This window comes from Brassica rapa, chromosome A06, assembly GCF_000309985.2.
Source record: "Brassica rapa cultivar Chiifu-401-42 chromosome A06, CAAS_Brap_v3.01, whole genome shotgun sequence".
In the NCBI taxonomy this organism is placed as follows: Eukaryota; Viridiplantae; Streptophyta; class Magnoliopsida; order Brassicales; family Brassicaceae; genus Brassica; species Brassica rapa.
This window is the reverse complement of record NC_024800.2, coordinates 14,345,593-14,372,003: the sequence shown is the minus strand read 5'-3', so window position 1 is coordinate 14,372,003 and position 26,411 is coordinate 14,345,593. Positions and strand designations below refer to the sequence as shown.

The 26,411-nt window shown below is 37.0% G+C and overlaps 2 protein-coding genes across 2 annotated transcripts; one reads left to right on the top strand and one right to left on the bottom strand.

Annotated features, from left to right (window-relative positions):
- The first annotated feature begins 3,773 nt into the window (after positions 1–3,773).
- Positions 3,774–6,649, top strand: LOC103849097. Its single transcript, XM_033273481.1, has 6 exons — positions 3,774–4,005; positions 4,102–4,642; positions 5,114–5,395; positions 5,477–5,630; positions 5,745–6,206; positions 6,287–6,649. The coding sequence occupies exons 1-6, from the start codon at positions 3,774–3,776 to the stop codon at positions 6,647–6,649; spliced, it is 2,034 nt and encodes a 677-aa protein (XP_033129372.1).
- Positions 6,650–7,630: 981 nt separating this feature from the next.
- On the bottom strand, positions 7,631–13,412 carry LOC103849089 (PH, RCC1 and FYVE domains-containing protein 1). The gene is made up of 9 exons (XM_009125904.3): positions 13,359–13,412; positions 12,818–12,904; positions 12,616–12,705; positions 12,452–12,538; positions 12,188–12,382; positions 10,207–12,117; positions 9,983–10,129; positions 9,544–9,893; positions 7,631–7,718 (listed from the first exon to the last, which is right to left on the bottom strand). The coding sequence occupies exons 1-9, from the start codon at positions 13,410–13,412 to the stop codon at positions 7,631–7,633; spliced, it is 3,009 nt and encodes a 1,002-aa protein (XP_009124152.1).
- Positions 13,413–26,411: the final 12,999 nt, after the last annotated feature.

Below are 26,411 nucleotides of genomic sequence, written 5' to 3'. Positions count from 1 at the left end.
CAAGATGGAGCCCAACAAGGTCAGGATAAAGGAGCTCACATTACTTTTCTGTGCAGTGAATGGCGTGGTGAATTTGGTTGAGTTGGACAAGGACGGCGAAGTAAGCCCGCCGAACCTCGGAGCTGTCTTTCCCGCGCACGTGGTGGAGCTGAAGAAGAAGCCCTTCACCAGCAAGGGTAAGAAGAAGAAGGAGACAGTTGGGAGTCTTCTGGCCCCGATTTTCCAGTATCTCGGCATCCGCCTCGACTCTCACTCTGCCGACCGCGACCACGCCTTCATCGACAAGCAGCACTTGGTGCACTCGCTATGGCTCGAGGAAGGGAAACTATGGCGCTTCAGGATCCGCGATGAGCATCGCCTTCTACCCCTACCAGATAGGAGGATCACTGACTTCGGCAACAACGTGGAGCAGCTTCGATGCATGCCAGACGAGGCATTCCTCCGCAACCCGCGGAACATGTCACGCCGACCTCCCAGCATTCACCGTACCAGAGCTCAGGACGCACAGGCACCTCCTCTCCCCGACTTCCCGAACATACCGGACATCCCTATGCACGACCAGGGAGACTTTCAGAGGTTCGTGGTGGACGCTCTTCAGGCCATCTGGGCTAGAGTGTCTTGTCAGAGCAGGATAGCCACAGGAGCGCAGGCACCAGCACCAGCAGCAGCACGCAGGGACCCTTCCCCAGAGGACGATGAGGCGACTGATGAGGACACCGACTAGTCCTCACATCTCTATCTCTTCCCCTCCTATTATGAACTTATTTATTTATTTTCTGAACTTGTAGGATTTATGTTTTTAAACTTATATTTTATGTTTGAGGATGCTTATTATTTCTTATACTTGGTTGTCTAACAGAGCTAACATTAGGCAAGGAAATCGAGTTTGACTCCAAGCACATGCAAAAAATTTTGTGCTTCGCCATCGATCGATATGGAGAGGATTACATCGATCAATTCTGGGTGAGTAACATCGATCGATATGGAGAGGATTACATCGATCGATGTGTAGTACGGATAGGTACTTCATTCTCACTCTAACATTCTCAAACATCTAACTTGATTTTAACCTACCCTTGGGCACTTTGCACCGAGTCGGTGCAATTTAAGTCTGGGGGAGGTACTTACTAACACCACTTTCTTGAGTTTTTGTCAAAAATATTTTCAAAAATAATTTTATTGAGTCAAGAAGGGGATTATGAACTAATGATATCTACTTGAATGTCTAACCACTTTCTAGCACCATTCTAGATTTACTGACTGCAGATAATACTATAGATGCTAAAGTGGATCAACCAGTCAACTATACACACTTGCTAGCTTGTTAGAAAGAACCGAAGCTAACCTCCAACACTAACCTGACTTCACTGCTTGTCTTGGGGCTTGGTATACATGTGATCGGATTTTTCAGACAAGTCTGGAAGGTAAAGCCTTGTGTAGAATTATATATCACATTCCTCTCTCTAATTTCGACCCTAGATTAGTTAGTATGTTTAAAATAATAATAATAATAATAATAATAATAATAATAATAATAATAATAATAATAATAATAATAATAATAATAATAATAATAATAATAATAATAATAATAAGATCTATTGTTTAATTATGATAAGTCTGAACAGGACTTGGTGGCTAAAACCATTAAGGCTTGATTCATAAAAGACTCCAATAAAAGAGTTCGAAACAGGACTTGGAGGCGGTAATCTTCAAGGCTCGCTTTCGCAAAGAACTCTTGGATATAGGTCAAAAAAAATGAACAGAGCTTGGTGGCAACCACCATTAAGTTTTGATTCATGGAAGTCTGTCCAATCTTGGTCACTGATCCTGCAATGGAAGCAGACTTTGACTCAAGAGAGAAATTAGAGAGAGAGAAATTAGGAACTAACTTTTACCTGCAGTTCCAGATACTTGTCTGAAATCCTTGCATCTTGTGATCGATACTCCCAAGGTAAAGCCTACACTTTTTACATTAAGATATGAGGTTGGTTGAGGAGATTGATAATAAGATTAGTTAAGATTGTTGGCTAGATGATTTTGGTTGCTAAGCTAGGTTATTGCATAATGTATATCTGTAAGAAAGAACTTTAGATGTGGAATGCAATATTATAGAGGTGATAATTTCAATGTTTCAAATCTGTGAGTCCCTGATGTTTTCAATCCTCTTCCAGAGAGATTGTCCGTTGGTTTAACTTGAGGACAAGTCAAAAGATAAGTCTGGGGGAGTTGATATACCATGATTTTCACCCGTTTTTATACATGGTATATAAAGGTTTTAAGATGTATTAATCATGTTTTAGAGTCTTTTCAAAGCAAATACAGGTTTATTCACCTGATGGAAGGAAATGATACTTTTGGGACATTTTGGAATGCTTTTACGCAAGGAATATCGATCGACGCTTGAAGAGCAACAATCGGTCGATCATAATCACTTACCATCGATCGACATACATACATGTGCATCGATCGATGCCCAGTCACACGAATGAAATCGCAAATTAAAAGATTTCATTTCCCAGAAGATCTATTATTTACAACTTAAGTCCCTAGCCGCATGTTAGGCTATATATACTAGGGTTTTGTATCATTTCTAGGTAGACACTTGAAAAAGACCTAGTTTTGGAGAAGGAGCATTTTGGCTACCATTAGAAGAGCTTAGGATTAGAGAGATAGATCTAAGACTGCAAAACAGAGAAGATCTTGAACTCCTTTATTTCTATTACTCAATCTATTTGTGTTCTATGTTTCATTTGAGTTTATTTCACATCATCATGACTTTGTCTCTCATGAATATGTTTGAGTAAACCAATTGTTTGATTTAGGTTTCTCACCATGGTTGAAATTATGTACTGCTAATATGACTATTAAAAAGGTGTTTTGATTGTTCTTTCATTTCTTATGCACTTAATGCTAAAATTGAGATTGATCACCTTCATTTTAGATCCTAGGATTAATTGAGTCCAACTGACCGTTTCCCCTCAATACCTGAACCCATTTGCGTGATCTAACTAACTCAGGCGCAACGACAGTTGGTCTGAGAAGGTTAGAGAACAATTTAAACCCGTTAGCAAAGCTCGCTGAATAACCATCGATCGACGCAACTATCGTTCTGTCGGTCGATCGTTACAAAGGTGTATCGGTCAATGTACATCAAGTCACATCGATCGACACTCTCTCGAGATCAAAATACGACAGTTGAGATCCGAGATCTAGCAAAGATAACCTATCCGGTTAAATCATTGTTTAGTTCAAAAACCATCATACCCTTTAGTCTAAACTAAGTGCATACATTTTATACCTGAGAATTGCATGAATCTAGCTGCTTTCCCAATCTTTAAACCACTTCAATTCAATATATTGAATCACTTTTGTTTTCGATTTATCATTTACTGCTTTTAGAACTATTAAAACCTTTTAGTCTATCTTCATTTCTAATTATTTAAGTCTGTTGAGTAATCCTAGAGTCTCTGTGGATTCGATCCCTAAGTACTACACCTGAACCTCTTTTGATGAGAGTAACACTCTTTAGGGTAATTTGAGTGATATCACTATCCCTTCTCTTTGTTTATTTATCTTGTTTTATTATCATTATCATCTCATTTGTTTTCATAATTGTTTCTGTTTGCATTATAAAACTCTAAAAACTCATAAAAATCGGTTCTCTTGTTTTCAGGTTGAAACCTTGGTTCCTTCTTCAACCAATTCGTGGGTTACCCCCCCCCCCCCCTGTGCCTACAACACCTTTCAAGTTCACTAATGCAATATCGAAGATGCCAGAGTTCAAACCTTTAATGGAAGATCAATGGAAGGATTATGAGAAGTTATTCAACTCAACTTCTGCTATGTTTCGTCTTACGAAGCAGCTAAAAGCTTTGAAGCAGCCACTGAGAGCCCTGAGTAAAATGAAGTTAGGAGATATCTCAAGAAAAACCGGTGAGGCGTATCAGGTTTTATGTCAAAAGCAGGGAGAGACGTTAAACAATCCTACTATGGAAGCTATGCGTGCGGAAAATGAAGCAAATACAAGATGGAAACGCTTGGCAGAGTTGGAAGAAGAGTTTCTCAAGCAATGCTAGAAGGTGCACTGGCTTGATGTAGGGGATGGTAATAACAAGTTTTTTCAAAACTCAGCAAAGCTTCGAGAAATTAGGAATGCCATCCATGAAATACAGAGAGCAGATGGGTCTTTGGCAAAGACGGATGAAGAGATTAAAGCAGAAGCAGAAAGTTTCTTCGCGGAGTTTATGACGAAGCAACCGGATGATTTCGAAGGTGTTTCAGTGGATAGACTGAAGGAGCTGTTGGGGTATCAATGTAGTGAGATGGATTGCAGGAACCTTGAGAGAGAAGTCACAAGAGAAGAAATAAAGGAGGTTATATTTCATATGCCGGGTAGTAAGTCTCCAGGGCCAGACGTTTATACATCTGAATTCTTTAAGGAAGCGTGGGAAGTAATTGGAGACGATGTTATAGTGGCAATACAGTCTTTCTTTGTGAAGGGGTTTCTACCAAAGGGAGTAAACTCTACCATATTGGCTTTGATACCAAAGAAGGAGGAATCTAAGATGATGAAAGATTACCGTCCCATCTCCTGTTGCAACGTTCTGTATAAAGCTATCTCAATGATCATAGCAAACAGGTTAAAATGTGTGCTTCCTAAATTCATTATGTTAAATCAATCTGCGTTTATAAAGGAAAGGCTGCTTATGGAGAATGTTTTGCTGGCAACATAACTAGTTAAAGACTATCATCAGGAAGATATCTCTGCTAGATGTGCTATGCAAATAGACATATCAAAGGCTTTTGACTCAGTCCATTGGTCCTTTCTCATCAACACTTTAACGGCCTTGGGTCTCCCGGACAAGTTTATCGCCTGGATTTCTCTATGTGTAACCTTCCTTCTCAGTGCAAGTCAATGGAGAGTTGGCGGGTTATTTCCAGAGTAAGAGAGGGTTAAGACAAGGCTGCTCGTTGTCGCCATACCTGTTTGTTATTTGTATGAACGTTCTGTCAAAAATGTTAGATGAAGCGGCGCGTGGAGGTCAAATTGGTTTTCATCCGAAGTGCAAAATATTGATCTCACACATCTGTGTTTTGCTGATGATCTAAGGGTGTTTGCAGATGGAACTCGGAATTCAATTGAAGGAATTCTCAGGGAGTTTGATGATTTTGATAGAATGAGTGGGTTGAAGATTAGTATGGAAAAGTCCACTCTGTTTATGGCGGGTAATATGCAGAAGAGAGAAGAAATTCTGAGAGATTTTCAGTTTGCTACAGGGTCACTTCCGGTACGCTACTTGGGGCTTCCCTTATTAACGAAGAGAATGACTGTGCTTGATTATCTCCCTCTGATAGAGAAAATCCGGAAGAGAGTGAGTTCGTGGACGGGAAGGTTTCTTTCATATGCGGGACGTTTACAACTTATCAACTCTGTTATTATGAGTTTGACAAATTTCTGGATGGCTGCATTTAGATTACCCAGTGGTTGCATCAAGGAAATCGAGAGACTGTGTTCAAGCTTTCTTTGGTCTGGTCCGGAGCTAAATGGGAGAAAAACTAAAGTTGTATGGAGAGATGTCTGCAGAACAAAGCAAGAAAGTGGGTTGGGTGTCAGACCTTTAAAGGAGGTTAACTTAGTTTGCTGTCTAAAGTTGCTTTGGAGGATCCTATCAACACGTTCTCTTTGGGTCAATTGGATACAAACTTATCTTACAAGAAAGGGTTCTATTTGGATGATAAAGGAGAACACACAGAGTGGTTCATGGATGTGGAAAAAGCTTCTAAAATGTCGTGAGATTGCAAAAAGTTTATATCAAGTGGAGGTGCGAAATGGAAAGAAAGCGTCCTTTTGGTTTGAAGCTTGGTCTCCAATGGGTCGTCTACAAGAGGTTTTGAGTGGTAGAGGACACATTGATCTGGGCATACGTGCAAAAGATACTGTGGAAGCTTGTAAAAGTCACAGGAGGAGACATCATCGAGTTCATATTCTAAATGCAGTGGAGTTGGAAATTGAGAAGATGAAGGAGAAGTGGGTTGATGAGGAGGATGTGTCTCTGTGGAGGAATGAGAAGGGTAGATACAAAGCTGCTTTTTTCACTTGTGATACTTGGCAAAATATTCGAGAGAAGCATCTTTGTTGCTCATGGCACTCTACTGTATGGTTTAAACATGCTATTCCCAAATATGCTTTTGTCACTTGGATGGTGATGCTAGGGAGGCTTTCCACTGGAGATCGTATAATAACTTGGAGTGTCAAAGCGGATGGTTCGTGTGTTTTGTGTAGACATCCTTTGGAGACTGTAGAGCACCTTTTTTCAAATGCCCTTACTCTATGCAAATATGGGAAGTGCTAATGGAAGGGGTCTTGCAAGGTCAGTTCACGGGAGATTGGGAGAGTTTAATTCAACTCACAACTATGCGTAGAAGCTGGAGCAAAATAAAACTTTTTGTCACTCGATATATGATGCAAGATGCTGTGCATGCAATTTGGATGGAAAGAAATAGAAGGAAACATGATGAGAAACCTACCCCAAGTGAAGTTTTGGCCATAAGGCTGGATAAGAACATGAGGAATGTTTTCATTATGCAGAGGAGAGGCAATAAGGAGTTGGAAGGAGGAATGGTTTTTTGGTTTAGCACTCGATGAAGGGAGTGAGCTCGAATCTTATTTTTGTGAGTTCTGGTTGAGAAGGTCTAGTAGGAGTGAGAGCTGGACATCCAGTAGGAGTGAGAGCTGGCTGCCTAGTAGGAGTGAGAGCTAGGTAGACTTGGGAAGGTTGATTTGTGATGAGGAGATCCAGTAGGAGTGAGAGCTGGCTGCCTAGTAGGAGTGAAAGCTAGGTAGATTTGAGAAGGTGGATAAAGGATGAGGAGGTTGATGAGTTAAGGGAGAAAAATTGCTATTCTTCTATTTGGTTTTTTCTCTAGACTTGTACAGAAAATCTTAGGAATGGATACACATAGTTGTAACAAGGTCTTTTTTTTTTAATTAAATTTAACATTCAATTCAAAAAAAAAAAATAATAACGTTTCAACAGTCATACTATGTTGAATCTATAACTTTTTGGAATATAACATATAACACACATAAAGTACATATAAAAAATTATAGATCTACTTTTTAAAAAAAAGAAGATGAAAACCATGAATGAAAAATCTGCAAAAACAAGATAAATTAATGAGAAATATATAAGACATAAAAATGAACAATTTGATATAAAATTTGGTGTTTTCAAATTCAAAAAAATTAGAGAGAGTTTAGAGAGTTTTAGAGTGAGATGCATTGCATTTTTGTTACAGTCATTTGAGAGAGAGAAAGAAAATATGTAAATTTTATTTATATAAAAAAAAATCATCTCCGGGAGAAGTCTTCTAATGATGTCCAGAGTCTGACTTATTACATTATCGTTTATATGTTTATTGTTTCATGATTTTCAATCAGAAATCCTACAGAAACTATTTAGAGCAAATCTCTCAAAAAATCTTAGAAAGAGCTTTTTTGACTAAAATAGCATTTAACAAGGAAAATGATCAAAAACGAGTTAAGAGTTGTTGAAAAAAAAAACAAGTTAGAGTTGTTGAAAAAGACGAAAACCATATTAAAAATAGAATTACATTGTCAATTAGTTCATGCTTCAGCATCATACTGGTTATAGACTAAAACTTGTTTCTCCTCCCACCATCTTTGTGCTTCCTTCTCTGAAAACCTCTTTCGACTGCAACCAAAATTAGCAACAATCACATCAACACTTGCACACTTGAAACCTAATATTACTAAGGCCCTGTTCGTTTGTACATCTCGAAGATGCATCCAGATGGTCCATCTAGATGTCCTACCCAGATGCTCCATCTGGGTGTTGTTCGTTTCTTCATTTCGTCCATGCATCCAGATGAATCATCTGAATGCAACTATGTTCGTTTGATTTTTATTTTTTAACTTTCATCTGCATCCAGGTGAACTTGTTAATAAAATGACTAAAATATAATTTTTAACGTTTCGGCGGAAAAATATCATTTTTACGGTTTTGGCGGAAAATATTTTTGCGGTTTTTGAGGAAATATGTGTTTTTCGCGAAAAAATGCATTTTTATGGAAAATACGTTTTATGGGTTTGGCGGAAAATACGTTTTTGCGGTTTGGACGGAAAAAGTGTGTTTTGAAGTTTTGGCGGGAAAAGTGTTTTTGACGGGAAAAGTTTTTTTTCACGATTTTGGCGGAAAAAAACATTTTTTGCGTTTTGGCTGGAAAGTCATTTTTGCGGTTTTGGCGGGAAAATACATTTTTCCGGTTTTGGTGGGAAAATTCAGTTTTCCGGTTTTCGCGGGAAAATTCAGTTTTCCGGTTTTCGCGGGAAAATTCAGTTTTCCGGTTTTTGCGGGAAAATGCTCTTTTCCGGTTTTGGTGGGAAAATGTGTTTTTCCGGTTTTGGCGGGAAGATACGTTTTTTCCGGTTTTGGCGGGAAAATACATTTTTCCGGTTTTGGCGGGAAGATACGTTTTTTTCCGGTTTTGGCGGGAAAATACATTTTTCCGGTTTTGGCGGGAAAATACGTTTTTCCGGTTTTTGCGGAAAAATGCATTTTTCCGGTTTTAGCGGGAAAATGCGTTTTTCCGGTTTTAGCGGGAAAATGCGTTTTTCCGGTTTTAGCGGGAAAATGTGTTTTCCGGTTTTAGCGGAAAAATGCGTTTTCCCGGTTTTAGCGGAAAAATGCATTTTTTCGGTTTTAGCGGAAAAATGTGTTTTTCCGGTTTTAGCGGGAAAATACGTTTTCCGATTTTAGCGGGAAAATACGTTTTTCCAGTTTTGGCGGAAAAATTTCATTTTTCGGTTTTGGCGTTAAAATTGTGTTTTTCAGTTTTGGCGGGAAATTTTTCGTTTTCCAGTTTTAGCGCGAAAATTCTGTTTTCCGGTTTTGGCTGGAAAATTCCGTTTTTCGGTTTTGGCGGGAAAATTGTGTTTCTCGGTTTTGGCGAGGAAATGCGTTTTTTCCTGTTTTGGCGGAAAATGCTTTTTGCGGTTTTGGCTGGAAAATGTTTTTTGGAGTTTTGGCGGGAAAATGCGTTTTGGCGGGAAAATGCGTTTTTCGGTTTTGGTCGAAAAGTGCGGTTTTACTGGTTTAGCCGAAACATGTGTTTTTATGAAAATGTGTGTTTTATGTTTTTTTGCGGAAAAATGCATCTTGCAGTTTTGGCGGGAAAGTGTGTTTTTCAGTTTTTAAGAGAAAATGTATTTTTTTGTTATAGCGGAAAAATGTATATGCAAATATAGAATTTACGGTTTGAAAATAATATTTTGATTTTAAAAGGTCATTTTTGTCATTTATCATTTTGGTCTGAACTAGATGCATCTGCATCCAGATGCACCATCAAGACTCACCTTCATTTGGGTGAGAATTTGAGATGAGTTTTTAAAAATTCAGCTGGGTGATCCATCTGGATGTAGCATTATAATGCACTAAACGAACATCAATTTGCATCTTCACCCAGATGGATCACCTGGGTGAGCAAACGAACAGGGCCTAAATCAAGAATATCTTTTACCTAAATCGTACGCGTTTAAGCGTCTTCTGACCGCAAGGCAAGGCCGTGAAAGTTATATATACACCGGGCTCATATTGCTCTACTTGTTCTGCTGTCGATTCTTGTGTTCCATTTTGCATATACCCTGTTCTTGTGATGGCTGGCGATGCATTTACCAATAGCCTAATGTTGCTTTCACGGCTTGAACATTTTTCTACAATTTGTTTGTCTTTGGATTGTGAACAAGTCGTGGTAATTGGTGTGAAATATGGAGCGGAAACTGAATCATCATCAAAGATGGGCGAGACTTTAGACGGATTGCATGCAATGCCAGTCTTAGGATTGTTCGGTTTCTCCTTGTTCGTCTGAAGCTGCAAGCAAATAGACAGAAATGTGGATCATGTTATAAACAAAAAGATTTTTTTTTTTTTAAACAATGTTTGCTAATTTATATATTTACCCTTGAGGCCATAGCTTTTATTATCTCTTTAGCAACTTTAGCCTTCTCAGCTTCTTCTTTAGCAACTTGTGATGTCTTCTCAAACTCTCTTTGACATTCTTCAATCTTATCGTTACCAAGTTCACACTGCTTCTGGAGATTTCTTACCTACATTTGCAAGAAAAATGGAATCTTTATTTGTATAATATGAAGCTATTGTATATGAGAAGGTAAAAGTACTATACCTCGGCCTTTAGCCTTTCGATTTCGTCGATAAAGATCTTGTTCGTCTCAGACGAGGTCGAGATCTTTGTAGAAGATGGTCTTCTGGATGAGACTGATATATCCTCAGGACTTGTCAAAGATAGTGACATTTTGTCAAAAAGAAACAGAGAAGGAGCAGAGACTTGTCCCCATCGAGGCTGTCCATCTGAAGAACTATTAGCTTGTGGAATATTCTGAATCTGATTCTGTGATTCAGTTTCTGTCCATTCGCCAGATAACCTTCGTGCATTAGTAACCAACTGCATCCTTGGAGTTCGATTGTCCATCTTAACCTTGTTTGAAAACTCTGTTATTCTCCATAGATGATTGAAGCAAGAATCGCAGACTCGAGAAAGTTTGCCCTTGTTTGGTGCCAAGGAAGCATTAACTGCTTTCTTGCTACTACATGCATTGCAGAACAAGAGACCACAGTTGTAACAGTTATGTTTCTTCCTTGTGAATCCAAAAGCTGACTTGCAAGAACTGCAAGCGCTTTGATCAGTCAAAGAGATGTCTTTGTGTAAGCAAATCGCAGCCGTTAAACTCAACCCACAAGCTACACTTTCCACCAACCTGTCTCCTAAAGACTCAACAAGAACCGGCGAGTTTCTATCTCTAACATCGCCTAACCCAAGTTGTCCGTTGGCGCCTTTTCCCCAAGTATAAACATTACCAAAAGAAGTCAACACAGCTACATGATGTGAACCACAAGCAATCTCCTTGACAAATTGTCTTGTTAAATTGCCTAAAACAGTATTTACCGACTTATCCTTGGCTCTTGGACATCCCAACTGGCCATGAATTGAGCTGCCCATCGTATAAACTGTTCCTCTGTTGCTGAGTGCAACAGTTAAAGTCCATCCGCATGAGACTTTAACGAAATCTTGATCAATCAACTCCGAAACACAAGTCGGCACGAGCTTTCTCTTGCTGTCCACGTGACCTAACCTTCCTTTATCTCCATCTCCCCAAGTAAACAGCTTTCCACAACTCTTGGCATTGTGATATTTCCTGTCGATGGTGGAGGTTTCCACTATTGCAGCCGTGTGCCACGGTCCACAAGAAACAGATACCACCTTCATTCGCTTCAAAGACTCCACTTCTTTTGGCTTTGTAACACTCTCAAGGCTCCCATGTCCAAGAACTCCAAAGGTTCCACTACCGTATGTGTAAAGCTGACCAGAAAATGTCACAATCGCTGTGTGCCACGCGCCGCAAGCGACACTGTAAACCCTCAAAGATCCACCAAAGAGATCAGCTATTTTCCGAGTTAAGAACTGTCTTCCTGATTCTCCAATAGTTCCACCGTCTATTCCCCACAGATACAGCTCTCCGGATTCGGTAACAGCGCATGTTTGGTGATCGCTACAAGCCACTGATCCAACCGCAACACCTTCGAGTGATTCAACGCGTTTCGGATGGTCGATGTCAAGGTTCACTTTAAGACCAAGCTTACCACTGTTTCCATTGCCCCAACAAAACACTTCACCTTGTCTCGTAACCAGCGCAGCGTGTTTTGCACCCAGAGAAATGCTTTGTACATCAAACATGGTGGCCGACTCTAAAAGCTGAGGAGATAAAGCATCGTTCTGATTCTTTGATCCCTCGATAAGACCCCTTGTAGCTCCCCATATCATTACGTCCTTGAGGACATTGGATCTTGCAGTTGGCTGAGTTACAGTGTGAGGGGGAGAAACATAAAATCTTTGTGATGAATGCTTCTTGCTAAGCTCTGAACCTGTCTGGTCACAGTCTGCTTCGTAGTAAGGAGAAACTGGGCCGAACCCATCTGAACCAGCTGATTCCGCGGAGTAGAAACTGTCTGAAGAGCCTGACAACCACAAACACCGTTCCTCAAGTAATGTGGATGGACTCGCACATAAACTGCGTATCTTCAAGAACATAACACACACAGACATCAAGAAACGATATCAAGGCAAGAAGAGAGTTTTTTTAGTTTACCTGAGTGAAGTCAGGGGTTTCTTCGACAAGTCCAAGATTCTGTTTCCTGCGGATAAACCCCGCAGGGCTATTGATACAACTTTGAGCTCCCCTGCTTGTCCTTAGATTCACAGAAGATCTAGCATTGTGGTGCTTCGTTATCACAGCTCTAAGGCCTTTAAACCAAGAGTCTGCTTGTGCTTTATCCTTGCATATCTAACATCACCAACAAGACATGTTCAAGAACATTTATACAAAAAAGTCGTTGAACAAAACCCAACTTACAAGATCAAGAGTGTATTCTCCATTTGCATAGACGAGTGAAAACGACTGCTCTTTTCGATCCGGTTGAGCTTGCTTCTCAAACTTCGGCTTATAGATAGAGAAAGACACGCTGCATCATCACCTTTAATCTTAAGGAACAATCCAAATCTTATACTCAGACATACCGTGATCTGTCCTCGAACGATCGTTATAACCGAGCTCAATCTCAGCTGTCTCTCATCTTGTCCTGAGTACCAAATTAGATACTTCTCATCCTTCAAAAAGCAAAAGAATACAACTTTACAAAACCCTTTAAATGATTACTTTCTCTTTGCTTTTTTTTAATATTTTTATGGGATTCCAATTCGAAGATCCAAAACAACCCACCATTGAGAGTTTAAAAGGACAGAATTTTGGGTTTCCTCTTCTCCGACATTTCAGAAGTTGTGCACCTTTCTTCAAAGCCAAGATTGCCTGCAACAAAACGATCCATCATCATACCAAAAATGCTAACACTGAATTTTTTTTTATTTTTTTCTTGCTGAAAGATCTCGAGTTTTATGATGGTCTATACAGATCTCTTATATATTTCTAAGTTAACTATTAAGAGACTTCAGAGATCCTGAGAAGTAATTCTTATTGTGTTCAAGAAAACAGAATTACGTTTGAAGACAAGGGTTGGTAATGGAATTTAAAAAGAAAGTTTTTCTTTTGTCAAACAAAAAAAAAAACTAGTAATGGAATGAACGTTTAAAGACAAGAACTAGTAATGGAATGAACACAGAACAATAATCTCTTTAAGTTTATATAACTAGAAAATTGTAGAGTACGAAACAAGAATCATTGAGAAGAAGAGATGATTCAGTGAACAATCAAAGTAAAATGTAAAGCAGAGAACAAATCAAAATTGAGAAACTTTAATCAAAACCTGTTCATCTGTTCTGTCACGGGGAACTGTAGCTGAGATGTGCTGTTCTCCCATAACTTTGTCAGAGAAAAACAAGAGTAAGGAGAGGGGAGAGTTTGTGTATAAATTATTTGTTTTTTTTTTAACTTATTTTATACTATCTCATAGCGTCATGTATTTATATTCTTTGAAAAATGTATTTAATTTTAATAAAAAAATTAATTTTTTTTAAAAGCTAAAGTATCTAAACTACTGTAGTGTACAATCCTAATTTCAATACTTTAGTTTCCTTAAATAGCCCAAAATTCAAGATCCTCCCAATATTATGCCACTGAGTGTGCTGTGCTGCTTCTTTTCAAAAATTGAAAATATATGATTATCAAAATAAAACCGTTAAATTTAAGCACAATTACGCACTTGAAAACAAGTATGACTCTATTCTTGATAAAAAGATTCATTTTTGTAAGACTTTATTATGCCCCCAGGAAAAGAATATATAAAAAGACCAAAATCCAAAACTTTATACATAAACTGTATAATCAGTGATAATGGGATGATTAGTTAGAATGTAAATACATGTTTTAGCTTTAATTTTTATTGACAGACTTTAAAATTACCAATTACGCTTTAAATCAATTTTTAGGCTTATAGAAGCATATACATATTATCTTTATTTTTTCTATTTAATTTTTACATCTTCAAAAACAAAAATCAATAGACTAAATTTTACAGCACATACTTTAAAATAAAGTTACACTCAACCAATCACCTTCAATAAAATCAACTCCAGATTTGTAACAAACTTTTTAGTTTTATTTTGTCAATAATCAAATAAATGTATCTTCAATCTTATTATCTTAATGACATACTGATTGGCTCCCTAATTAACCAAGCGAAAGAGGGGCTGCAATTTCCGCCCATTAGGAGAGTGCCTTCGCCACGATCCTTCCCAGTAAAATGCAGCATGTTCGAATTCTGATTGCTTTTACACGAGAAAAGGGGACCACCCTCTAAGTCTATGTATTTCTCAATGACCGATAGATAATCCAATTCCATTTCAGCTGGCCACTTGGATTTATTCTTGCTTCTCCGCCAACTGCTCTTGCTCCTGAAAGAGATGATCTTTTCCCCTGCAGAACATGGCCTTATTACTCGGTCCCCGATAGCCAGCCTGGGATTTGGTATAGCAGCTCACGTTCCTCCTTTCCGCAAGACTGGTAAATTTTATTTTAGAGTAAAAAAATTCTCAACTTTGTCAAATTTTTTATTTTTAAAATGAAAAAAAAAACTAATTTTTAAAATAAATATTAAATTATATTCATCAAAAATCTAATTTGTACATCAAATACAGTTGTTTTCTAAAAGCTCAAACATCAAAAAATAATTGACTTATAATGAAATATAAATTTGTGTTGAACCAATTTCTGAGAAGCCTTTCATTCTTCTTATTTCCCAAGTTTCTCAAGACAGATAGCTAATTTATGATGTTCTTGTCAAGATGTTTACTAAGCAGTCGATAAGAAGTTGCACAAGTTCTTTACACTTCTTTAGTTCACTGGTAGGTCTGAAATAGAGTAGAAAAGTGATGGCAAGGAAAGAATGTGTATTTGTAGGGAACAACCGGTTAAAAATAGTCGAAAACAATCATAGGCGAGAAGAAGTTAAAGAGATTGATAGGGACGTCTGAGATTGTGGAAAAAAAAAAGCTCTCCTTCCACGAGGTCTTAACACACCATCAGTTCATTGGTAGGTCTAAAACAAATAAAAAAAATGATCGCAAGATAAAAATGTGTATTCGAATCTAATATAAATATTATAGGTATTTTTTCGGTTTTGATGATGTTTAAGATTCGTAGTTTTTTATTTTATTATTAGTTGTGTTTTTTCTCTTTATTCAAAAGTAAAATGTATAAAATTATGTGTTGTGTTTTAAGTTAGATGTTTAAATATCTGAAATCTTAGTATAATTATTATATTTAGTTAATTTAATTAAATAAACCATTTGGTTTTAGGTTTTGTTTGATTAAAACCAAATTAAACGAAACTATTTGGATAGATAAAACCTTTAACCAAATGGTTAGGATATATAATTTGATTTGGTTTGGGTCAGTTTGGCTGAGTTGGTCTATTTTGGTTTTCTCCAGATATTTGCCCATCTTTAATATTAACTATTATATCAATATTCATTTTCACTTTACAATAGAAAATATAAAAGAATTAGAATAGAAATAAAATGGTGGATTGAAGATGCTTTTCATAATTCATAGTTAAAAGTATTAAAACTGATTTTTTTATCACAAGAAGTTTAATATTTCAAATAAAATTTATTGTCTTGCATCTCACATGTAGTCAGTCAGTCTGTTTGTATTTGAATAATGTAAAAGTTTTAAGTTGAGCTCAAAAAGCTGACGGCTAAGAAAATGCAATTAATTTTTATAATTATTGGAATATGAATTAAGTACTTAAATAATGATTCAAACTGTTTCTAATACATTAACAAACTTGCGATAATCATCTATACTATACTAAAAGGCCAATATACTGAATAGGGAACATGTCCACGTAGGATAAGTAATTCAAGCCAATAAGGAACGTCTAATTAGACACACGTCAGACGGGCTTCGCGGTGTTAATTTTGTCCAAAGTCTGAGCAGTATACCTTGTGGGCTTCATCCGTAAAGCTTGCCATTTGGGCTTTATTGGAGTTTTATTTGGACACAGATCACAAAAACAAACCGTCGAAGGATAAGATTCTCCTCGCCTTTACCTCTCCGTCTTCTCCGATCGAAGAGCAAAGAAACCGAGCACTTCTTACTGTTTTCGTTTCAGCATCAAAGCAAGCACCAGAGATCCTTCCATGCTCTCTAAGATCTTAACCAGTTCGTTCTCGATGTTATCTTATTAAACAAACGTCTTTCTCTCTGTCTCCCCCTCGATTCAATTCAACAGTGTAATTTAATTGATCTCAATTCATCTCGCTTACTCCTTATCAGTTCAGATTTTTCAACTTCCCCCATCAATCGAAGCCACTATACATATGGCGTCAAGGTGAAATCACAAAACTTATTCAAATCATCCTCTCCTAAAAACCCTAGAACCAGATCGTCCATAGCGATTACTCAACTATATTATTCTGATTTTAAGGCTGTGTGTTGCAAGGAGACCGTTTTGGGAAGTCTTTTTTTTTTTTGGAGGCTAGGAATGTGAAGAAGCAGGAGAGCTTATAGGCGTTGACATGGTTTTCCTCGATGAGAAGGTTACTCTCATTCAACTCCTCTATTTCAATTTGTTTATCAATTTCGATTCACTTAAGCAATGAAAACTATCAGACTGCTTAGTTTTTTTTTCAGTCGACTTTGGTCCACGGATTTATTGGGGCTCAAAGACTCAACTCTTTCTAGACCCAACTGAATAAATCAGGTTTCAGAAATATGAACAGAGCCACGGCTCTAACTAATCCTAACACTATTTCACCGGATAATTCTTTATCATATTAGGTGGTCAATAATATTGCATCTGTATTCTACATTTGTTACCAGTATTTGCTACATATATTTTTGGTGAAGCATGTGGCATCAAGAGAACCTACAACGACAAAAATCAGGCTATCCAACGTGTATCCAAGTAGACGGGTACGTATCCTGAAGCCTACTGTTATAAAGTTGTTAGTTGGTGTTTATTGGTTCTCTAACTGTCAATGCTCACTTAAACAACCTCACAGTAATCTACAACAGGAGATGGTCTGAGCCGCATTGTTCCTATCTATGAAGGTTATGCCCTTCCACATGCTATCATGTGTCTTGATTTTGAGGGTCTTGACGTCACTCATGCGTTGATGAAGATCTTAACCGAGCGTGGTTATTATTTCACCACCACATCAGAGCGTGAAATTGTCTCAGATGTAAAAATAAGCTTTGCGACATCGGTCTTGACTACAAGCAAGAGCTTGAGAAAGTCAAAAGTAGCTCATGTGTTGAGAAGAACTACGAGCTACCTGATGGGCAAGTGATCACCATTGGTTCTGAGCGGTTCGTTGTCTACCACTACCACTAGAGCTGTAATAGCTGAAGTGGTCCTCGGAAGCGAAAAGACCAGACGGAGACACCGAGGCGGGAATGACAACCCGAGCACCACCTCGCCGCCTGTGACCTTTGAGAACCAAATGTCAAGACCAACCTGTGAAGGCCACGCTCCGGTGTCAGTGGAGAGAGGCCGAAAAAACTGAGCGCTTGAGACCAAACCAAGCAAAAAGCGAACGCCTAAGCAAGGAGAGCTAGCAAAGAAGCCGAAGGGAAGGATCCGAAGCTCTGGATCGAGAGGCTAGCTTCAATGGAGTTATGACATCTAGAGCGAAGAGAGAGAATCTGTTTTGTTTGTCTTTTTGACATAGGGGAGTGGCAAAGGCTTGACCTCCAGCCCTACAAAATATGGGGGTGTTAAGAAAATTGATCAAATGGTAGCAGAGCTTAATGACTTCGTCCTGAAATCTCCTACTCAGGTACGCCGTTAATCAAATATAATTGATCTCCGGAAATTATAGGGTGGGTTTACATCATTCACATGGGCTTCCTGCAATGAGGTGAACGCTGTTGGTATCAGTAGATAAGTCACGTTCTTATTTTTCAGGAAGCAGTTACTAATATTTTCACATTCTTTTGCTTATGAAGGCCGCAGGTGTACAAGACCCACAGGATTGTGACCTTCCACAATGCTTATAGGAGATTGTTGGGAGCACTTTAACCTTCCAATTGAACCTACCTAACTTCAACTTCACTGCAAAACATCAGAGCTTCACCGTCTCTTGCATTCTTGACAACAACCAGCGCCCTCCCCAGCATAATTTTGAGGTTCATGTAAGTTCTTTAGAAATGTCTAGATCTATGAAATTTTATTTCCTTGGTTATACTTATCAGGAAACACATTAACAGGGTGGGAATGACAACCCTGAAGATAATATGCCAGATGCTGGAGCAATCAAAGAAACCACAGTATTGGACTTAAGAGCACACTGTGAATGATGGTAATGTTGAAGGTGGAAGAGGTGAGGCATCAGATCCACGTGACAACTCTGTTGAAGGAAGCAGCACAGGAGAGGGGGCACCTGTGGAGGAAGATTGGGATTGTGCAGAGAAGACACGAAATGAGTAAAAACGTTAAAAGATCAAGGGGTGCTTAAGTTGCAAGACATGATGGCTTTTTCTATGCATTAGTTTTTAAATAAGATTTCCACACACTTACGTCTGAGTACTACAAAATTTCTGTTATTTCCAGTTTTTTTTATTGTAATTTATTTCCAGTTTTTTGTTTAGAACATTTTAGTCATATCAGTCTTCTTTTTGCATTTAAAAATATTAATATCATGTTCTCAAACACCGTTCCCTATTCGCTAGGAAAGCAAAATCTAATAGTCTCAAACATTAACCAAAATATTGATTATCGTTCAGTTTTTTACATGAATTAATCTGATACTTGGAAAAATCAATCAGTACATGTAGATAACAGGCCCATAACATCCAGAATTTTCAATACTTTATAGCTATGCAAACGAAAGTAACTTTGTTTCAGTTGGTCAATAACTCTTTTCAATCATCTATCAACAAATTTCGGGCACCCTTATACTGCATTTAAATGTAAACGATAATTAGTCGGTTCAAAAATGCACAATTCTGCACCAAAGTCAAAGAATAGTCAAAGAATACGAACCGTAAACAGAAGCATGCTTTACACATCTACGAGGAAGAAGATGGAGGATTCGCAGCAGCATTAACAAGGAGAAAAAGAGAGTTATCTGAGTAAGAATGACACGGCAAGAACATCCGGAAAAATCATTGGAGAATAAAACTTACGAACCCGCCGGAATACCACTAGTCACAATATTAAAAGCAAGATATCTTGAAATTCTAAACTGTCCACGTCACTAAAAATATTCCTCCAATATTTTGACACGTCAGATGGGCTTGAGTCTATTGTGTTACGTTTGGGTCTCAGGTGCATATATTTTTTGGCTGGGCTTCGTCGCTTTAGGCTTGGGCTTCGTCTATCGCCAATCACAATAAACAAAAGATAACATAGACGGAAGTGTCGATGATCTACGCCTCCACCTCTTCGTCTTCTCTGCTTGAAACTGTAGAGAGACTGAGCTCTGATCGATCCACTTTACACAAACGAAACTCCTCTTTTATTTCATCAATCAATTTGGTCTTTATGTTTTCGTTTCATCTCCCTATATTCATCCTTCTTTATATACTGATCCTCTTATCTTTGTTCAAACACAAACCCTAAGAACTGCTCAAATCAAAACTAAAAAAAAATTTAAAAAACACAATATCAGCAAAACGAAATACAATGTGAATAGAAAAATTGTCAAAAACACCACATTCATAATACCACTTTTCATATTTACAATAATTATTTTTACCTTCATTTTAAAAAAGGGAAAAAGACATTTATAACCATAGAGTTAACTAATCTAGACTTAGAGTTTATAGTTTGACGGATGGGGTAGAGTTTTTGGAGTGTGAAATTTAGGATTCTAATAAATATATAAATAAATACTTAAATAATATAAAAACTTTTAGAAAATAGTTTCAAAAATCATTTCAGTTTTCAAAAATTCAAAAAAAGAAGTTCGAATTTGAAAATTATAATTCAAAAACATAAATTTATTATTTATTATTTTTATTATATTATATATAGAGAAAATAAAGGTATAAGAATCTTTTGACTCTTAATAAAGATCATATTTTTTAAAATGTATCTTTATTAGTGGTAAGCATGAATAATGATACCAAAAAAATGGTAAACATGAAAATTTCTCATGTGAATAACACAAATATCAAAGTCATACAACATAATCACAAAACAAACACATCCTCTTTGACATATTTCAAAACAAAGTAATACACTACTATCTCTAATCAATTATCATATGGATCAAAAACAATTAAATTCATTAGAAAATAAAACATACGAACCCGGCCCGTAGCGCCGGAATACCACTAGTTATTTTAAATACGGAGAATCTGATGAATTAGTTAAATATGCAATTTTAATTATTTATTGGTTTTACAAATTTGGGCTCTTGTTTCAACACCATCGTTTTAACTATTTTTCCAATAACAAATATGTATTCTAATTTTGATTATTTGTTCTGGTAGAAGAATGAAACAAAAAATCCAAAGATTCTTATCCATTGATAATTTGGTGTTACTAGAAATCTAGTAATAATATATTTTTTTAAGGGAATCACAAGAGATTTGCTCGAGCTGGTAAGATATTCTCAAAGTGAATGCATGCATAGTTTGATGTAAACTCAAAAAGCTCTGAAGTGGCTCATCCGCAATAAATACAAATACACAAACTTTATGTTTGCAGCTTATATGTTTTTTGGTATATGGATCATTGACTTTGGATTTATAATAAAAATGGATATAATTGAGTATGGCTAGATAAAACTGGAGAAGAATAATTTTAGGTCTCGGAAACAAAGAGAGCCACTTGTCACCTTTGCATAAATGCACTTCTGTGGTTTATAGAAAATCAATTCAAAATATGACAGTATGGCCAAATTTTTTTACAGAATTGACGGAAATGGTATTAGTGATTAATTTTAGAGTCAATTTGCTCATAATACAAAAATAACATGGATATTAACAATCTGCCTATAACAGTAAACTTTGGTGTCTACCAATCAATGTACCATCATGTGGGATTTAGGGTATTCACCTAATTAGCAAAGAAGTTTTGTATATAGAGTGCAATTTCTCTTAATTTTAATATCATCCACATACCAAGAGAACAGAACCATATTGCAGATTCCTTACCCAAAACTATACGTGCTTTTCATAGATGTTTTTTTCCGTCAATTTTTGATATCTATCTATCTATATATATATAAAAGAGTTTTATTTTCTTCTCATGTGGCCACCTCATCAATTGGAAGCCTCACGAGTTGATATGTGTCCGTTAACACTAAATTATTGCGTTTCATTAACTTTTCTATTTGTGTGTTTGGGCTTTTCCGATTAATTTCTTTATATATGTAGATGTGTTTTTGGACTTTGAAAACATATGGGTTATGCTTGATATGCAGACAGACCCATTACCCAAAGAAAGTAAATCCTTATTATGCTTCTCGCGATCGTCTCTCTTCGTTGTTTTCCGGAGACGTCTGCACTTCATATGTATCATCTCTATCACTGAAACTGTCGTAATAATCCCTTATTAATTCAATCAACCACAATGTCACCTTGAATGTGTGTTTTACTTTGGTGAGTCGGTGTTTCTGCAAGTATAAATCTGTTTAAAAGCATCTTATCAATCTGTTTAAACAGCAAAATACACTTATTTTTTTAGATTCCTGGAGTTCAACATTCACCGAAACCAAAAGTTAAGATCCGCTTCCGCTAGGGAGGTTGCAGCGACGGCGGTCTTGCCTCCAAGTTTTGTCGGGGAGGTTTTAGCGATGTGTTGTTTCAAGCTCCCCGACGCATGTGGCGGTAATTTATGAGCTCTTCTGTTTCCAGCGATTAAGATTGTTTTAAGTATGTGTGGAATCAGTTTGATTGATGTTCTTATTGGATTAATCATCATCATCTCCTCCAATGTTAGATTGGTCTTTCAGAATTTATAATGATTTATCAATGATTATATTGGACTAGGTTAATTAAGAATATAATGGGATTCTTGAAAATGCAAGCTTGAAAAACATTTTCATTCATGGTGTATCTCTAATGGATAGTACAACTATCGAACGATACTTGAAGTATCATGTAGAAGATTTCGAAGAGGCTCTACAACGGAAGCTCCGTGCGTGTTCCATTGAAGCAAAACGACGTGTCACTACTACGAGTACAATACTTGCTACTGACGGCCTGCTATGTTAATCTCCTATCTATTGCACCTAATAACGATTAGAAAGCATACTGTTATACCAAAGTTGTGTCCTCAAGGCTTTATATAGTGTAAATACATATTATGAGAAGATGATAGATGATCATCGATCATGGTCTTGATAATGTTTATAAGTTTCTTGCGACGGATATGTTTTTATTGATCTTTCACCTCTGTACAGCTTCACCTAGATTTCATGACTTGGATAAGTTCTCTGGTCTTCCGTTAAATGATTGTTAGTGACTGATTTTGATTCATATAAATGAAGATCATGATTGCCATATATTAATCTGATAACAATATAGGTCGATATCTATACATCAAGGTATCAATTGGTAAATACGAGACTCTTGAGCTCAAGAATAGTGGATCAGATTACCTTGGGAAGGGTGTCTCTAGGGCGAGAAATTAAGTTGTTAGTGAAAGAAGTATTATTTGATTTTTGTCTTACGGTGTATTTGTTTGTTGTTGATGTCAATAGGTTGTTGGCAATGTTAACTCGACCATTGGCCCATGTTGAATGGAAAGGTGAGTCTTTCCTTGATTTATGTTAAGTGCTTCAACTTGTGTCTAAAGCTGGTTTTTTTCCTCACATTCAAGTGTTTTTTTTGTTGTTTTCTACAGGATCCGATCCAACTCAGCAGACTGCTATTGATAACTTCATGGTCCATGAACTGGTGAAACCCAAAATGAGTGGGGCTGGTGCAATCAAAAGGTGATTCAAAGAAAATTTTTGTTTTATGTATTTACTTAATAATGAAAGATGAGTTTGCCCATCTTAGTTTTTTTTTGTACAGTTTAGAGTCAATGTGATTTCATTTTACTTACTTTAATAACAAAAGTAAATCAAATATTGAAAATGTAAAATAATTACATTAATGAAAAATAATAAATTCATATTAATTTATCGAGCTTTTGATTATTAATAAAAAACAAAACAAATAGTAAAAATTAATTTTTTTTTGTTTAGAGAAAATAAATATTTTTACTCCTATATTAAAATTTTAAATATTTTTTTTATTATTTTCAGTTTGCTTATCTGTCTGTAGGACAGGTTTATCCTAATAGATTTAAAAATCACTTTTACCTTGAGTAATTAAAAAGCATTTGATGTAAAAAAAGACCGGAGACTTGCACGTGCGCATAAATCACATGGGCATTTTTTGTATATTTTTTTTTGTCATCACTTTCTGTATTTTCTTTCATCAATCATTATTCTTTTTTCTCCGCAATTATTAATTTCTTACTGGTTGCCTCTCGTTTGTTTGTCCTTTTCCCCTTTCATACAACTGGCACGAAGACAAGAGTACGACATACCCCAAACATTGTCAACCTCTCTTGTAAGAAACCAAGCAAACACATACAAACTCAACGTTTTTTCATATCTTAGATTTTTAGCAAAACAAAAGTTGTGACTCTCTGATTTTCACGTGGGCCGGGAATTTGTATGAAAATAATTCTTTTTTCTGACGCAGCCTTGATTTTTCAATTGGTGTCAAAAAGAAAAAATCTTTATTTAATTGTTTTTTCTTTAAACTTTTTGGTTATGTCTTGTTAAAATCTATCTTGCTAACTCTTCCGACTTATGTCAGTCATGTCTAGTTTCTTACTTCTGTTGGAGATATGTGAAAATCTTGCAAATACCATTGCACAATTCTGGTGAAGCTCGAATCCACCAAAACGAGGAATTCACTAGGTTAAATGGGAGAAAATGTGCACATCTCGAGAGGAGAGAGGGATTGGTTTCCACATGGTCCATGAATTCAACTTAGCTCTTTTAGAGAACCAGCTTTGGCATCTTGTTCAATTTCTACATTCATTAGTGGCAAGAGTTCTGCGGGAAAAATATTACCGCCTTAGTTCGCCTTTGCGAATTGGCGCAGTGGATACTCCATCTTATGTGTGGACGAGTATTATAGCCGCAAGGAAGCTACTACTTTTGGGTATCAGAAAAAAACTGCATTCATGATATGAAATTAATGTGTAGCAGGATCCATATATTCCCTCAACACCAGCAAGGCCGGCTCGCCCCCGGGCCCCAGTAGTACATCCAAAGATAACCGTCAACAGTCTTATTAATTTTGAATCAAAGCAGTGGGATGCTCAACTATTGGAACAATATGTAGATCAAGAAGACATGCTGATGATTTAGAAGTTCTACCCATCGATGTGATACATTTTGCTGGAGCTACACTTAAGATAGTCAATATACACTCAAGTCTGGATATTGGATTGTTACAAATTTGATGACAGCTGACGAGGAAATAGAAGTTCTACAATCCACTTTAACCAAACTTCAAGCTTTTTCTTGGAAAGTGAATGCACCACAAAAGATTTATAATTCTATATGACAATTAATCTCAGGACATGTAGCGATAACAAAGAATCTGGTACGCCGCAATATGCGATGTGATAACTACTACCCAAGATGTGGAGAGTCAGAAGAAACTGTTACTCATGCGATCTTCGAATGCCCACCGGCTTTACAAGCATTGGCATTATCATCAACACCACCATCAAGCTCTCAGACTTTCCATGTATCGAGTATATACGCCAATATGAACTATCTCTTTTGGAGGAAGAGTAGTATTATGAAGCCAGAAGATAATAGAGACCGTTATGTTTTGATAATCTGGTATATTTGGAAGGCTAGGAATGATAAGCTATTTATAGGTATAGACAGAGACCAATTAGAACTAGTCATGTATGCAGAGAGTGAAGGCCAAGCTTGGTACAATGCAAAGGATACTATACTTGTTCCTCCACATGCACATACTGTTGAAAAATCACAAGCCTTAAGCTTGGGTAATATTTGTATTGTGGATGGTTCATGGACCTCTACAGCTCAATTTAGTGGAATTGGATGGGTTTGGAAAGATAGCATGGGGAAGATTCAACTTATGGGGACACAGAACTTGAGGAGACGTGAGACAGCATTACACTCGAAACTAGAGGCGTTAAAATGGGCAATGGAGAGCATGATATATGATATACCTTGGATTTGACCCGTTTTCATCCATGGTATATAGGCGTTTTACTATATATATATATATCTATGTTTTCTACTCTTCTAGGTATATTTTCAGGTTCAGGTGCATTTCGGAGTAAAGCTATGACTTTGAAGCATTTTGGAGTTTAAAAGACATTTCATCCGAGCTGACCATATAGAGGTCGACGAGAGGAAGAACAATCGATCGATGCACATCCAGTGCTGTCGATCGACACCATCAGATGCCTCGACAAATGAAGATTAATATCGATCGATGTACACAAGTACCATCGATCGATGTCGAGACATTGGACATGCGACATTTTAGATCCAGCGGACTTGAAGCCCAAGTCCAAGCTAAATTACGAAAATGCCCTGACGAGTTTTTAACCTAGTAGACTATATACTGCCTAAGTGTTTTGACGGCAAGGGGAGCTTTTTGTTACAGTTTTACTTTGAGAGAGACACTTGCAAAATACCTAGTTTGGAGAAGGAGCATTTTTGGCTACCATTAGAAGAGCTTAGGATTGGAGAGATAGATCTGAGACTGCAAAACAAAGAAGATCTTGAACTCCTTTATTTCTTTTACTCTATCTATTTGTGTTCTATGTTTCATTTGAGTTTATTTCACGCCATCATGACTTTGTCTCTCATGAATATGTTTGAGTAAACCATTTGTTAGATTTAAGTTTCTCACCATGGTTGAAATTATGTACTGCTACTATGACTATTAAAAAGGTGTTTTGATTGTTCTTTCATTGCTTGTGAACTTAATGCTAAAATTGAGATTGATCACCTTCATTTTAGATCTTAGGATTAATTGAGTCCAACTAACCGTTTTCTCTCAATACCTGAACCCACTTACGTGATCTAACTAACTCAGGCGCAACGACAGTTGGTCTGAGAAGATTAGAGAACAAGTTAAACCCATTCGCAAAGCTCGCTAGAATAACCATCGATCGACGCAACTATCGTTTTGTCGGTTGATTGTTACAAAGGTGTATCGGTCGATGTGCATCAAGTCACATCGATCGACACTCTCTCGAGATTAACATACGACAGTTGAGATCAGAGATCTAGTGAAGATAACCTATCCGGTTAAATCATTGTTTAATTCAAAAACCATCAAACCCTTTAGTCTAAACTAAGTGCATGCATTTCATACCTGAGATTTACCTGAATCTAGCTGTTTC